Here is a 15,943-nt window from a genome sequence, read left to right as displayed (position 1 = left end):
CGTCAACCTGTCTATCACAGGCTGAACCCTGACGTGTTCTTCATGGCTGCAGGTCAGAACCCTGGTAGCTCCGGCCCCGCGGGCCTCGCAGGCCGCCGCGGCCCCGCCCCGCCCGCTGCTGCTGCTACAGCAGGAGCTTGGGGGCGATGGGGGCCGGGCGCTCATGCCCCCGCCCCCGCGCCCGCCCTGGCCGCGATGTCACCTTTGTGCTGGCCACTCGTCGCGCACCCCGTGGGCTCCGCAGGCACCCGGTACGTCCTCGCGCCCTCGAGGTCCCCGTCGACGGCCTCGGCCTCTGCGGCGGGCCCGAGGCTGGAGGCGCGGGTGTGCGTGCACTACGGATGGTGCTAGTCAGAGTGAGTGTGATGTTTCTGTCGCCCCGTGCGTGGCCGGTGTTGGTGGACTGCATCATCTGGGAGTGCGCACAGTGTCATGCAGAGCGAATGAAACGGGGGGTGGACGGTTGAACTGGGCGGCGGTTAAGGGTTTATTGAGCTCGCTGGTGAGGTGGATGTCAACTAACAAACGAATGAATTGTTTTTGTTTCAATTGTTTTTTCGTTTTGTCCGCAGATCGGTCGGCGGCTGACGGGCTGAGCTGGCGATCGAGGGACTATCGCCACACCCAAGTGTAACCCTCCGCGGGCCGTACCTCCACGGTCAACGTGCTACGGGAGGATCTCGCCAACCTCATGTCAGAGTGTACTTCGCAGCAGGCGACCACACAACTCAAATAGATGGATCCCTTCCACTGTTCGGCGGGAACTTGATACATAACTACTTCTACTAATATGCTTTTCGTCAACGTTTCACAGTGGGTGGATCCTTCACCCGGCGGCAATTTGAGTCGGTGCAAGTCTGATGAAACGCTTGGTGGCGAAAGAGACTGTAATTGTGATAATCTCAGCAACATGACCAAATGCATTTCTTGTCAATGAAAAACGTACTTCTTACATAGTGTACATACCTACATCACGCATTTGACTTTTCCTTCGTCAAAATGCAATCTATTGTTATGTGTTGTGTATAGATGTAATTTTGAAAAAATATAATAAACAATTTATTTACCTGTGTAGATTTTACTTTTACCACACACAACCTCATTTTCAACAATTTCAGTTTAGTTTTCTTTGCAATACATAAAAATGCCGTAAGAAGACAGGGAAGTCCAACAGAGAGACACGGCGGTCTCAGCAGATTCAGCTCTGGATAGTGCCACTGCTTGATGCTTGAAAGCAAACCATTGTAACAGACAATTATCATTTCGAGATCGAATTTTCGTTCTGGAAATAATTGACTCCACTCAAAACAATTCGGATTTAGCATGAAAAATCCTCCTCACAGCGGACATGAAAAGTTCCGTAACGCGACGGAAGATATCGGTACAAGGTTAGTGCTCCACGTTACGTTGAGAGACCGCGGTAACTTGAAACTCCGGTACGTCACGTCAACAATTTTGAAAAAGAGAATTATCCAGGCGCAAGGACAACAAAACATCTGTGGGTGCTAGCGAGCGACCGGGCCCAGTCGGTGCCTACGAGGTAGGCAACTTATCGAGCGCGCTCCCTCCTCGCCTCCCGCTAGGTAGGCCACCCAACCTGCCCGTGACGAAGTTGACGTCGTCGGACGCCCCGTCCCGTCCCGATCTCATCGGCCCGGACAAGGTGGGCAGGGTCGCGTATTTTCAACGGCGTGTCGTCTCCGTTGGAGGTTGGGGACAGCAAAGGTGGCTCAAGTATAGTAGGGTGTAAATTTTCCACTGAAACTACGACGCTTTCATCACAACGAATTTCAAGCGCTATCAGAAACAAAGAGGCTTTGATGGGCTTCGAACACCATATCATCTCACGAGGAATTGCAGTACTAAACGTATGTTGACAGTGTACCGCGTCAATATTTGATGACACTTGTAGTATTTTGTTTTGTTCAAAATGTGTAATGCTCTAAGGTGAACTAAGGCAAATTGTGCTGAATGTCCTGTGCTGTAGACGAATCAAAGTCTCGCCTTGCCTTGCGGGCTTCGGGGTTGTAGTGAAAGACCAGTTTGGAGATGTTAATTCAACAGCATATGCATATAGTCAAAAGTCCAAGGAAGTGAACAATTTCCTCCGTCGAGTACATAATGCTACTGTGCGCAGGACCTTTCCCTGCAACCTCTGACGGCCCCCCTCCTTCCATCCCGTGACGTGACGTCACAGGCGCTGCTACTTTTGAACCTACCGCGCAGCGTTGCCGGTCGTGGCTCTGCGCGCGCTGCCAACCTGTCGGAGCTTAACTAGTGGTGCGAAATGAAATCAGTACGCGTTTTTCGCTTGTGTTTAGTATTGCATATGAATCGTAATCAATTTTGAAAGTTTCAGAAATTTCTGAGTGGCTGAAAAGTTGATCAAAAAGCATTTAATATTCCAAAAATTAGAGACCCATTGCTTTGGTACCTCTGTGCCCGACCTTGAGATGTCCCCTCTTCAGCCAACCAACGTCAGTGTTTTGAAAAGCCGTCCAATCACAGAGCCTGTTACAAAACTACCTGTCAGGGTCAACAAATCCTGGCTGCTTTCGTCAAATAGTTGACAATCGCGCAGCCATATTGTATTGAGTTTTACTACTGTGTCTAGAAGTGCCATGATTTAATTACAACTCGTATTTACAGTGGTGTTACTCTGCGTACTTTGGTTTCGGGACCCGTGGATTACGCCCCTGACGTGTGGCACTAGTGTCGTGTGTGTGCGAGTGTGTATGGTGTCTGGCAGTAGCGGCCAGCGGCAAGATAACAGGACCTTGAAACTGCGATGTAAGCTGTCTGTAAGCTCCCTGGAATGTGTGAAGTGTAGTGTGGCCGGCAAGGCAATTGAACGAAAAGTGTTAAAATCTGTCCGGGAGCATCCTCCAGCCCCGCGGCCCGCGGGCCGCCCAGGCCCGGACAAAAACTGTGAACAAGAGGGCCGCCTAGCCCTGCCGTCAGGCCGTGCCAGGGTCTGCTCGGCCACAGGCATGCACTGTAAGTACCTCTGTTGTGTTCTTTTGCTGTCACTCCTGGAACTGCAAGGTTACACCAACTTGTGAGACTGCTCACATGTTTCCACTTGATAAGTGAGCTGACAGCAGAGTCTGCGACTAAGCTGGCAATTGAACCTTGTCGTCTGAGGTTCGACGACAGTGGTAGTCTTGATTTAAAAGTGATTTCTTTACGGGGCTAGTGATTAAATATTTGTGTATCTGTCTGTAGTACGGTGTTACAATTCTGTTGTCTTAAGCCACTCTTTGGCTGTTCCTATTATTTTCTTTGTGTACGAGTCATTGTCTAATGTTTTGGATGGATTGTTTACATTGTTTGGGGCAACATTTTAGCGGCCCGTGACCATATAACTCAACTTTGTGTATTCAGTAAAATCTTTATATTTTAACTCCTTATATCAGTATAAATGGTTTTCTTGTTTTATCCATTTGTTTGTATCAGTGCATATAGACAGTCAATATCATTTGAATGGTGTCAATTATTTTTTCTAACTTATTCGTTTGGTTGTAATATCAAGTATTGTGTCACACCTTCTAAAGTGAACAGTTTTTTTTTCACATCCTTTTCGTTATGTGCTTGATGGTCTCTCAAGATAATATTTCTATTTTGCATTATTCTTTCAATAACCTTGACCAACATCTTGTCAGAACCACGGTTCACAATTAAAATTCAAATATTTTCAGTACTTTGACGGACATTTTACTGTGCACTTATGTGTCTAAATTGTTACTCTTTGGATGTGTGGTCCTTTTATTTAGTTTGATAATCCATGGAAGAAATCTTTTGCATGTTCTTCATAACCTAGATTCAACTAAAAATTTTTGACTGAGCTAGTTCCTATTACTGTAGCACAATTTAGAAAAAAAACTGTACTTGGCTTAATTTTCTGTGCACTTTTGATCAATGGCTGTGTTTTTGTCAAAATGTCACGAGTATTATATTGTCAAATTTAGAGGTTAGGATGTCCACACCTGTTTGTTTTTGTTCGCTCTTATTGGGAGGTTTGTCACTCATTTTGCTGGTTGTAGTCTAGGCAAATTTATTCACCTGTATTCCGTGCTTAGAGTTTCTTTACATTCCAAGTATGAAGTATTTGTATAACAGACAAATGGGCAAGTGTGAATGACTGTTAGGTGGGAGTTAGATATAGCGGAAGAGATCAGACTTCAAGATGTAACAACAACTCTTTATGGATGTGTTTTGCATATTTCATTTTCTAATGTTTCCATCATACTGTATGATTTCAGCTTGTTGTATACCAGACTTAATTTTCCCATTATTTCTATTTGGATTTTTAAAATCTTTTAATACTGAAATTTTGTTGAAACCTCTCTTTACAAAGCATACATATTAAGAAAGGTCTTAGTTTAATCATTGTATATTTTTATAGCCATTTTTATATTTTGTAATCAGTGAAGGTCAACTCAGCCAAATTATTGGTAGTACAAGAACATTTGCCTTAATCAATCTCTTACACATTTTAAAATGATTCTGTTGCTCATCATTAGAATTACTTTTTGACCCATTTTTTTAATAGAGCTGTTGTGTTTTATTTAATACTAATATCTCTTAAGAGAAGTTTTGTAGTTGGTTACCGGTACATAAAGCATAGTAGGGCACAGGATCGGAAGTACTGTACACTTGCATTAAAACCATGGGGCTGGTCATGTGCTGTGCATAGAGGGTACTGTACTACCTAGACCTAGGACACTCTTGTACTATCTTGCTTGTTTGATTACTACCGCTAGGGTAACTATGATAGTGTGTGTACAGTACCCTTCATAAGTTTATGATGACCAGCATAGCAGAGAAACTTGCTCAATGCATTCAAAACAAAAAGAAACAAAGCATTGTCATAAAAGACAATGGTCTGTTGAATAAAATGAATACAAGCTCATGACTTTAAATTTGCATTAAATTATTGAGACAAATGCCATCCAAATCAATTTCTAAGGTTGACAATATTTTCTTTCCTGACAATTGCATAAAAACAATGTCTCTTGCATTGGATCTTAATTTTTCACAAAGTGCGCGCCTTTAAATAGGCGCTTCATTCTAATGTAAATTCTACAGTAAATTAGAAAAAAGGGCCCAGTGAAAAATTAATTGTTAAATATTAAAGTGTCACTGTGTCACTAACAGTGTCACTATTGTAGAGAGGTGGCTGTGTGCACCCTTTACTACCACGCTCGACGACCGGACGCTCCTCAATTTTGCACAAAGTTTGCGGTTTTAGTGTAAGGGGCGTGGCGGGGAGTGACGAAGAGGTGAGGTGGAAACGGGAAGGCGGAGCTGGGGGGAAGAAGAAAAGACACTAGAAACTCTGAATCATTGATCGCAACAAACTGTTGTGCTCGCTGCTGGGAATTGTTAGCAACGGGTGCTTTGCTAACGGTGAGATGTGTGCAAATGTGTGTTGTGTGTGAATGCGTTTGCATGTACTGGGAGAGGGGGGGGGGAGAATACCCTACGCAGGAGAAAGGTCGGGGGTGCGGGGGTAGGGAGGGGGGCGTGACGTCGCGTGGTTGCACTTGCGGTGTATCTATCGACCCAGTGTACGCCGCTGCCCTCTGCGCTCCGCTCCCTCCGCCCTGCAGCGCTACCCTGGTGCTGCCCGTAGCCCTCCTGCCGGCCCCCCTAACGCAGCCGCGGGCAGCTGCGGGAATCGCATCGATGTGGTTTTTCCACTGGGCCCTTTTGATCATGCATTGTGACAATAGTAATTATTCTGTGTGTATTAAATTGACTGCCTGTAAAAACACCACTCTCCCCAAAAAAGGAATTTCTTTCCCTAAAATGAAAGTTTTAAAGGGTTGTTGTTGTTTGTGCCTTAAACATTCGAATCAATGACCGGAGCGCTTAACTGTAAAAACAATCCATCTTAATTTTAAAAAACGCGAGGTTCAAAGCAATTTGAAAAATAAATTTGCTCTTAAATTTAAGAATGAATGTTTCATGAATATGAAGAACATGTACCTACGCACTTCTCCGAGCACTGCTATCGCACGTCGCCGTACGCTGGGTGTTTGCTTGGGGGGAGGGAAGTCCCTATAGTCCCTTCGCATTTTTCCGACGTTGTGTTGAGATGTTGGGAGATAGTTTAGCAGGCGATTATGCCGCGCTTGGGTCCAGCCCAGTGGCGTCACGTTGTGCATATTACATCATTTCGGCCCTGGTCGGCCCCTGGGCCCCCGAGCCCCCCGGCGGAGCTCGATTTGACAGGAACGCGAATCGGATCGGGAGGAGGACTGACTGGTCCGATGGAAGGATTCCTCTCGGGGCGGGGCGGGGCGGGCTGTGGTGGGGTGTGGCGGCCGCCAGCTGTTCTGGCACTAGTCCTCTATATTCTAGCTGTTTGGAAGCGCGCGAGGGAGAGAAAGAGTGGGGAGAAGAGGAAAGGGGGGAAGAAGGAGGGGAGGAATTTGCTCGAACGGCTATGGCCTGCTAATGGGCTTCACTGCAAAACATGCGATATTTTTTTAGGAGCGTGTCCAAACCATATGATGTGCTAGAAGTTCAAACATCGTGCTGCCCTCCCTCTGTGGAGTATTATCATTATTTTTTTCCCGTGTCGGTTCGTTTGGCTCCGTTTGGCGAGTCACGCAGACTCGCGAGTAATGTGTACATGTGTGTAACCTTTTTTTTTGTTTTGTACTTTTTACATAATTCCATGTTGTACTAGTTTAACTGTTCTGAATGAATTATTCTCATTTCGATCGGCATTTTACTGCCTACCTTTTCTTTGAAAAAATGTTATTACATGTAGGCCTATAATGTAGTTTATTTTCTCGTACACTGACAAAATATGATCAGATAAAAATATGTATTTGGTTTGGACGGGTTTTTTTTGTTTGTTTTTTTGTTAAAAATTGGCGGAGGGGCTGATGTAGGCTTTTGGCAGGCACCCCGCTCCGCCCAGCTTCGTTCCGTTTCGGGTCCTGTTGGGTGGATGGATGGATGCTCTTATCGAGATGAGAAAAGGGCGGCACAGATCTAGCATCGGCGGCACAGTCCGCCGCCGGGAGCGAAGGGGAAGAGGGGATCGGGGGCGCCTCTAACGGGATCGAGTGGCTGGGATCAGCAATGAAGGCAACAACAACGAAATATTGCGGCACCTCATCGGATATATTTACGGGGAAATTGAGTTCAGCAAGCTGGAGTGAAGCTGCAGCAGCAGCAGCAGCAGCAGCAGGAGCAGTAGTAGGAGCAGCAGCAGGAGCAGCAACGAAAGGACCCGGGTGTATAATGTAAAAGGAAGAGTTAAGGAAACGATTTGAATAGCCGTCGGTTTAGTTTGAGCCGCGCGCGGCTAATCTAGCGGCAGGTGCTCTGGAGACAAAGGAGGTATTGGCAGGTGTTTCCAGTGCGGCGGGCTGGTCTTGTCGTGGAATAGGCTTTTTGAGCAGTACACTGTGTGTGTGTGTGCTCGTGTGTGTGTGTCCGCGCGCGCTCCTTGCGCCCCCTGTAATTATCCTGGTGGCCGTGCTGCTCGCCCTGCGGTCCTCGTCGCACACACGCCCGTGTGCGCCTGGAGCACACACTCTGCCTGGAACGCCTGGAGCTCCCCGCCTGGGGGGCGCGCGCCTTTGCGGAGAGGGAGAGAGACGGCCAGGTGCGGTCGCGCAAGTGGCGGTACGGCGGCAGGGCGTCGCAGACCGGCAGCAGGTGTTTTATGCACTGTCATTTGGAGTGTGCAAAGCAACAAACGCTAGTGGTGCAACTCTGTGTGTTTTATGCACACACACACACATGTCGCGGGCGGTTTTATTCGCGGGGGAAGGACCACACGGTGGTAAAAACAATGTCTCATTTTCTGAGGAAAAAGGGAAAACTTTTGAGGACCTCCCATGTTTGAGGAAGAGTCCTCCGATCACGCCTTAGATTTTGAGGTATCTTCTCAGAAATGAGGAAAAATCCCACATTTTTTTAGGAGACTTCCTCGAAATCTGAGGTTATCTTCGTCAAAGCAGGGGAGTTCCTCAAAGTTTTCCCTTTTCCCTCAAAAAATGAGACATTGTGGTTTTTAACGTGCATACACCGACCGCAATCGAATGCATGTTTGTGAATGAGCGGGTGTTCAGCTGCGAGTCCTTTTGATGGTCCTTCCCCGCCGTCGCGCCCACGCGCTCGTCTCCGTCCCTATACCCTCTGCCGCCATCCCGGACCGTGCATCCATCCCACTCTGCTGCTTCTCCTGCTGCTGCTCCTGCTGCTCCTGCTGCTCCTGCTGCTCCTGCTGCTCCTGCTGCTGCTGCTGTAAGCTCGCAGATGGCTGAAATGTTTTGTTGCGCTTCAGCTTCAAGGGCCACGCCAACGGGGCGCAGGGCTTGCTGTGCGCGGCGCTTCTATGCTCTCTTATCTGTCTGAAAGCAGCCAGGGGCTGGGCTGGGCTGGGCTGGGCCCCGGCGCTATGGGCGTGCAAGGGCTCTATAGGCGTGTATATAGTCTGGTATGGGGAGCAGCGCGGGGGCGATGCTGGGCTCAGATGTACGCTCTGTGCGCCTGGACACTGCAAGCAAAATCTGAGGGACCGGGGGGGGGGGGGCATACGGGATGGGGCCCATCCGCTAGCCTAAGGCAAAGAACTTGCAAATAACATAATTTATGAAGTAAGAGCCCCGTTTGCGTCTCTCGAACATAGACCCACCAGACTCGTTTACATCTGTATGCTGTTTATTATAAGTGTTCCCAGACAAATGTTTGTCAACCCTTTTATTTATTGACACTATTTTTTTCGTGCAGGTGACCTGTCGCCCAGGAGGCCCCCGCGGATCCTCCCACCGGTACAGTACGGTAAGTATTATTATTGTGTTCCTTTCAAAATGAGTTTGAATTTGTCGAATTGTGTGCACAATAAAGAGATCATTTCAAACGTTCGGGAAATTTCCCGTGATTTAATTGTAATTGATAAGACGAACGGGGTCATTTCGTTTTACTTTTGGAGGGCGTCACGGGTATAATAAATGAAAAAATAGGTGCTCATTTACGCTTTTCGGAAGGTAGTAAGCAAACTTGGAAAAAAAAAAAAGAATAATAATCTGAAAACAGAATTATTCCTTGAATTGGACGGCACCTGCTGTACTGTATGTACGTTTTCTTAGCACTCGCTACCCAGACCCTCTTATTACCTCCGAATTAATAATTGTATTGCGTCGGCGCTTGGACTCGTCGAATTTGCACCTCAAGTAGTTGTGCTGCTCCCACGGTGCTAACGCTGAGTGTGTGCGCCTAGGTGAAGCATGAGCCATGTCCGGCGACGCGAACCACCTCGCTGGTGACGGCCCGCTCGCGTGGTGAGTGTTTACCATCTAAAGTTAATTGTGTAGGTTTCTTTAGAGTTAATTATCAGCTTCTTTCTTTGGTATAAACTCTAACTCTGTAGAGTTAACCACCGTGAAGGTTCCTTCTAGTTAATCGCGTGTATAGGTCTCTTATTTGTTGCTTTTCTTTGTAGTAGTAGTAGTTGCAACATGTCAGTTGTTTACTTGTGCTTAAAATTTCGAACGTTCTATCACACGTAGCATTTATATCGGCTAAAATCTTTGCCTAAATATAGTGGGTACTGCTCTCTCTCTCTCCGCGGGCATGTTCGGGTGTGCATACACATAGTAAATGTATTTGTATGTTTTTGTGCAAATGTTCGCACTAACTTAAACCACGTTTCGTTTCGCAGAAATTTGTATGACAAAGTGCATGCTTTGCTACAAATAAATGCACAAAAGTGTTCAAATCAATGCAGAAATGTGTACCAAAAAAATCAATTGCTTAAGTTCGTACAAATAAAAGATACAAATCCAGTTAGTGTGTATCGACTAATGGCGCCCCGCGATGACGCCTTACGGCCCGAACGAGCAGGCAACGCGCCCGTACTTCGTGCATGGCGGTACAGTCTACCCCCGAGCAGGCGGGGGCTTGAATCAGTCACCCTGGTAACACAAATACGGAAGATTATTTGCATGCTCACACTTGCCACTAATAAAGTCACTCTGGTGCAAATATAATCGCGCGATAATGCCAAAACTAACATACGCTTATACTCTGTCGTCCTCCGCGGCGCCCCGTTCGATATGTCGCATCATTTACCAAAACTGATTTACTAATTACCTCGATTTGATTTGAGTGGCATTGCCGCGTAGCCCATCCATCCCCGCAGGGGGTCGTTAAATAAAACATTGCCTGGGCTGTTGTGGACTGAGTGTGAATCGATTTTTTAAAAACGCCCCCCCCCCTTTTCCTCTCCTGCGCGTGTCATCCCCGTGGGGTGCGGCGGTATGGGAAGTAGGTCGCTCTGCTGGCCCGGGCTTGGCCCCGGGGCTCACGGGATTATTTGATTTATTTGAACAGTCGCGCGCGGCGGCGTTGCGCTGGAGCAGCAGCAGCAGCAGCAGCAGCAGCAGCAGCGGGGATCAGGGATCACGCTGGCGGCGCCAATCAGAGCGCCATTCACTGTGCGGCGCGTGCGCTGGGTGTATGGCGGCGGAGCCCGCGGCATGCAGAAATTTGGCGCGAAAAATAAATTGTTGGGTATGTCGTATCGTCCCGCTGCGCCGTGACGGGCGGTCGGGCGCGCACGGTTTGTGATTGCACTTGACAAGTCGTCACACTGTCGATTTGAAGGCGGGTTTTTTCATTCTTTCCGGGGATTTTTGTTGGCCTTATGCTGATTAACTCTGAAGTGTTGAGACGTTTGTCACACTTGGTAGGCCTGAACATTACCACCGAAATTGAAAGACGCACACTTCTGTTTGTACACATCAGTTGGGCACACTCTAGTGTGAGACTGTCTCACACTTGAGCTATCAGTGTATGCGAACCAGCCCCCTTGCTCCCCGTCGTCCCCATAGCGCGAGCTCTCGACCCCCACGCTCCCCTTACCCCCTCTTCCTTTTCCCCTCCCGCGTGAGGTAGGTGGGGGAAGTCCCGCAGGCCCAAAGCTCTCCGCGCGTTGGTGCCACCTGTGCGGGCGCTGTGCGGCGCTGTGCTGTGCGCGCGGCCGCCGAGCCTGCCCCTGCCAGGCGTGCCCATCTGTTCGCGCCGCGCTAAGGCGAAAATTGCAAAACGCTGCGCAATAATTTTCGAGGGTCGCGCGGCGGCCCCCGGTGTTTGCCGCGCGGCGTCCCGCAGACAGACGGACAAACGGACGCGTCCGGACGTCGCGCGTTTCTGTAAAGCTGGGCGCTGCGAGCTCTGTGCGTTTACTGTGTACACGGCAGCAGTTACACACGTGCTTTAATCTCTCCAGAGCGCACCTAATGACCTACCATCACGGTCCCGGAGAGCAGGTCCCTCACGAGGAGAGGCTGAAGCAGGGCAGGGCTCTAAAGCTCCGTACGCGCGTGACGTCACAGTGGCGCGCGGCGGGGCGAGGCGTGGCGGGGGAGAGAAAGAGGTTGGCCAACAGCTGTGGTTTTGGACAAATTACGGGTGCCCACCATAGCCCCCTCACCACTGCCTGCTCCGCCCCCCTGCTCATTCCCTCAGGACCCTGCACACAGGCTATCAGCGCGCGCCGCCTCTGGGGTTGGCTGCACGCCGGGGGGTGCGGCGGATCGAGTTTGCCCCCGTTCGTTTCGTCGTCGTGGGTTCGAGTCCCCCCTGCTTCGCCTCCCCCGCGCCGCAGCTGGGCTGCGCGACGAGCGGGCGGCGGCGGTGGTGGTGGCGCTCCCGCGGAGATCCAATTTTCTTTTCGCCGCTCGCAACCCCCTTTTTGTCCCCCCTTTTTCTTTTCCCCCTTCTTTTTTTTTCGATGTACACCGTCCGGCACACCAGCACTCGTGATGACGCGCCGTGTCGTGGACTTTGCAACGCGGTGCGGATGGACGCCCGGCGGTGTGCGCGGCGATGACGCGACGCTCGTTCGTATGTTCTCAGTAGAGGTGAACGACTCGGCTAATTGTGAGGGGGGGGGGGGGACCCTCTGGCGGAGACGGACAGGCGACGAATAGCACGCGATTTGGCTGCGAAGGCTCGCCGCCCCGCGGCCCGCCCTGCTGCTGCTGCTGTCTCCGTCAATTATTCTACTTGTCAGTGTTTCGCGACGTCCTGCTGCTGCTTCATAGGGGAACCAGGCCGGTGCCGGTGGTATTGAGCGCCGTTTTTTGGAACGTGGTTTTCTGCTTAGGAAGTGGGAAGAGGGGGGGGGGGGAGGAGGGAATTTTGTGACAATATTTTGGGGAATGCACCTGGGGCAACATTGTGCAACATTTTAAAGATTCGTTTTTGTTGGGTTTTTTTGTCCCTGTTTTGACTGGCGGTGTAAGCTGGTCTTGCAGTATGAGGCCCTGGGCCCTGGAGTGGCCTGGCGTGGCTCGGGAAGATAAAAGCTCTCCGGCTCTTTGCTGGGCTTCCGATTGGCGTCCCCCCCGCGCGCGCGCGCGCACGGGCGTAAGCACAGGGGGGGCGCCCCTAAGGAAGCCCTTCCACCACTCCCGCCCCCGCCCCTCCTCACCACCACCACCACTACTACCACTACGGTCCTCTCCCCCCCCCCCGCCGAGCTAGAGGCCCCGCGCCGCCACTACACGCTCCGTCCTCGCCGCTGTCCCACTGACCCACTAAGCCGTTAGCGTGGCGTGGCGTTGTGGTGCGGGGCGCGGTGGGGCGCGGCGGGGCGGGGCACGGGTGCTGCGCGCGCGGGGCGCCAGGGTGGCCGCCCGCCGTGGCTGATAGCTGTGCCGCCTTTGCTTTCGGTCGGCGCGGTGGTTTGGATGTGGTTCCCGCGAGGTCCGGTCTGGGTCCGCTGGTTCAAACCAGTCGCACGTCTTTTACATTTGTTTTTGTATTTTTATTTCTTTTTTCGGCTGGGATGCTGAGGGAAAGTCACTTGCACACCAATGTGGCCGTGGAAGGTTCCCCGGGCGCGGCGCGCGCGTGATTTTCAGCCTTTTTCTTCGCAGAATCGTGTGCGAGGTGGCGGCAATACCCGCCTCCGTGAGTCAGGCATGGGATGGGCACGCACGGTTCCTGGGACCGGTGTGCGAGTCAATCGGGAGGTATGGCGAGCGCGTAACGCCCCATAGGGTTGTAGGTCGACCTGGGGACTTTCCCTTTTGGTTTTGGCAGTCTTTGAGTCACTCATGGGCTGTCATTCGGAGAAAAGTGTGTAGGGAGTTGCTGGTAAAGTTAAGTTTGGGGGGGGGGGGCTTCAGTATCAGGGGTACGCTGCAGTCCCCTCTCTCTGGCAGGAAAGTAAACTGCGAAATCAGGCAGCAGAGATGCTCGCTATCTTTGTTGCAAAAGTTTTTGGCGCGCTGTGAAAAGGCTTGTCTTTATCAACGCTGGTCGGTCCGAGCAAAGGAGGGCGGGGGAGGAGGAGGAGGATGGGGGTAGAGGGGGGCGTTGGTTTGGGCAGCGACAGAGGGTTAGCGGTGGTGGTGGGGCTGGGCGGGCCTGGGCCGGAGGCAGCTCGGCTCGCACCGTGGCATTGAAACGTGCCTGCGATCACGCCCCACCGCCCCGCTGCTCCAGCCCTCCCTCCCTCCCGGCCGTGCCGTGCCGCTGTTACCCGCAGTTGAGTAACGTTGCACAACCACCACCGTGCCTCGCCGCGGAGCACCGCGCGGAGCAGCGCGGAGCGGGCCCGTCCGGAGCTAGGCGGGGCGCGGCGGCGCGGCGGGCCTGAGCGAGTCGCCGCGGCGCCCCGCGGGCGGGGCGGGGTGGGGCGCGGCACGGCGGGGCGGGCGCCGCGCCACGGGCACCACCATCAAGGGGAAGGCCTCAAGGGGCTGGTGGTGGTGGGGATGCCTGGCGGAGGCAGTGGCAGCAGCAGCAGATCGTGCTTGCCTGCTGCTGCTGCCTCCTGCAGCACCGCGCGCGCTGCTGCGATTCAAGGTTCGCGAACCTTCAGCTGCAGCCGCTCCAGAGCGAGCCGGGAGAGTAACTCCAAGTGTATTGGGGAGATGCACGTCGTTGCATGCCTACCCGTCGGGAGTAGTAGGCATGTCGTGGTTATTGTCCTTTGTTGTGTTTTTCGGTGAGGGGGTTGGGGGCTGCCTAAATGGTCCGACAGGCTCTGTAAGAAGAACTCTGCCGTGTCACCAGAGAATGTTGCGTCTCACATCTCTGGCAGCCGCGCTGCTCTACTTTGTACTGGTGCGCTAATGCCTCCCCGCTCGCTCTCGTTGTAGGGCTGCTTGATGCCGCCTGAACCCAAAGCACGGCGGCCGGCGCACAGCCTTGACGCTAGTTCGCTGCGCTCCGCCTGCTCGGCCTGCTCGGCCGTGCCGCGTCATCAGGTGTTTCAGGCGGAGCGAGCTGGTCTCTGAGAGCGCCCGGGCTTTTGTGTCCAGCGAGCTGCGTGGCCTGGCTGCGCAGGGCTGCGCGGGGCTGCCTGGCTGATGGGCGGTTTTGCAAGTCTGATGGAAGCGCGCGCGCGGAGCAGCGGGCAGCAGGGGCTGTGGTGGTGGTGGCTGCGCTCGTGCGGGGCAGAGTGCGGAGAAGCAGCAGGCCCGGCCCGGAGCAGCAGGGGATGGGAAGCTGCGCTCGTGGGGTGGGAGCAGATCTTGCGGGCGCAGAACTCGGGAAAGAAAGGGCCATCCGGAGCCGGAGCTGCGCTCGCGGGGCAGAGCTAGCAGGCGCAGGGCTTGCGGGGGCAGAACTCGGAGAAGAGGGTCAGGCAGAGCCGCGCTTGCGGAGCAGAGCTCGCGGCAGCAACAGCTTTACGGAGGCGCAGAGCTCTGTAAATGACCAGCCGGAGTCGAGCTGGAGCAGCAGAAAGCAGCCCGCTGTAACGCTCTGGGGGCAGCACTCGCGTGGCAGAGCTGGGTTGGGTAGATCTGGTCAGGACCGCCGGAGCAGCTCTGGGACTCAGGGGCGCTAGCAGCGCAATAGCAGAACAGCTCTGCCTTAAATTCGCATTAGCCCGCCTGCCCGCCCGCTCCGCCGCGCGGTTCGCCCCGGATTCGTAGTTATGAAAAATCTGCGTTGTCGTTGTTGCGTCCTTTTATTTTTGTTCTTAAGCGGATGGGTGGTGGGGGATGCTCGTGGCGAGCTGCTGGCGGCCACAGCTTAGATGCAATATGCGTTTTTGTTTTCCAAATAACGTAATCTGTAACGTTGTTTTAGGCTGGAGCCATTTGTGATTTAACCATTTGAGCCAGGTGTACAAGTGAAATCAATAAATCTTTTCCGACCCGTCTTGCGCTTTGATTTCGTAGCCTTTTCTACCCTGATATTTTGAATATTGGCGCCCAGCGGTGCGACTCGGGCCGGCTGCCCGCGGCCCGGCCGTATGCCGCCGAGGGCCAGGTGCGCAGCTGCATCCTGGCACCTGGGCACCTGCCGCTACCGGCGCTGCTGGCACTGAGGAAGTGCTAGCCTTGGGGGCCAGGCTAGGCCAGCGACTCTGATACACCGCCTGGAAAATGCAGGGCCGTGCGACAAGAGTTTTGGGACAATTTTCGTAAAATTGTGGCCAAGACGTTAGATAACAATAGCAAATTTTATTTTAGTATTGTAATTTTGCGGGTTTTGTTGTGACATTTTTTGCGTTAATCGAGTTATAGTACTACCGAGTATTACTCAATATTTCTGCTGTTGCATTTTCGTGAGCTCTGCAGGTTGACTATGGGTTGAACTGGGCCGAAGGCTGGAAGCGTTATATATTCGTTGGTGCCCGCACTGGAGCCGCTGGTGCGCCAACATGGGGGCAAGGGCGGGGTGGGCCGAGGAGCGGGCGCGCCCGGGCCGCTGTTTAGAGCTCACCTTGGGCCGCCAGCGGCAGCAGCTCTGGAGGGAGGATAGACTTATTGTCTTTGCCTATCGAACAAAAGGGCACTTACTCGTTACTCTGTTGGCCGTAATCTCGCACGAGATAAGGGACGGAAGGGGGTAAGAAGGTGTATAGAAGGTGCAATGCACAAGAACAAAGTCGTGAGCAGGGAGAGGGCGAGCTCAGCAAAAACTGTAAAAAGCGTCACAATAGAAGTGA

The 15,943-nt window shown here is 52.2% G+C and overlaps 2 protein-coding genes across 3 annotated transcripts in view; both read left to right on the top strand.

Annotated features, from left to right (window-relative positions):
* LOC113210968 (RNA-binding protein 25) overlaps positions 1-1,074 on the top strand; it is an 11,979-nt gene extending 10,905 nt beyond the window's left edge. The window contains exon 6 of the mRNA XM_052267463.1: positions 573-1,074. Coding sequence (XP_052123423.1) covers positions 573-634 — 62 coding nt within the window. The 3' untranslated portion in view covers positions 635-1,074. The remainder of the gene's footprint in view (positions 1-572) is intronic.
* A 1,482-nt stretch (positions 1,075-2,556) lies between these two features.
* Positions 2,557-15,943, top strand: part of LOC113210969 (nuclear receptor coactivator 2) — a 112,256-nt gene continuing 98,869 nt past the window's right edge. The window contains exons 1-3 of one of the 2 annotated variants that reach the window (XM_026429183.2): positions 2,557-2,997; positions 8,758-8,808; positions 9,248-9,308. In XM_026429183.2, the coding sequence (XP_026284968.1) occupies positions 9,262-9,308 (47 nt within the window). In that variant the 5' untranslated portion in view covers positions 2,557-2,997; positions 8,758-8,808; positions 9,248-9,261. The remainder of the gene's footprint in view (positions 2,998-8,757; positions 8,809-9,247; positions 9,309-15,943) is intronic. The other variant, XM_026429185.2, reaches the window with a different exon arrangement.

Source organism: Frankliniella occidentalis, unplaced genomic scaffold (genome assembly GCF_000697945.3).
Source record: "Frankliniella occidentalis isolate FOCC.00 unplaced genomic scaffold, Focc_3.1 Scaffold53, whole genome shotgun sequence".
In the NCBI taxonomy this organism is placed as follows: domain Eukaryota; kingdom Metazoa; phylum Arthropoda; class Insecta; order Thysanoptera; family Thripidae; genus Frankliniella; species Frankliniella occidentalis.
Note: the sequence above shows the minus strand (reverse complement) of the source record. Positions and strands in the feature narration are given on the sequence as shown.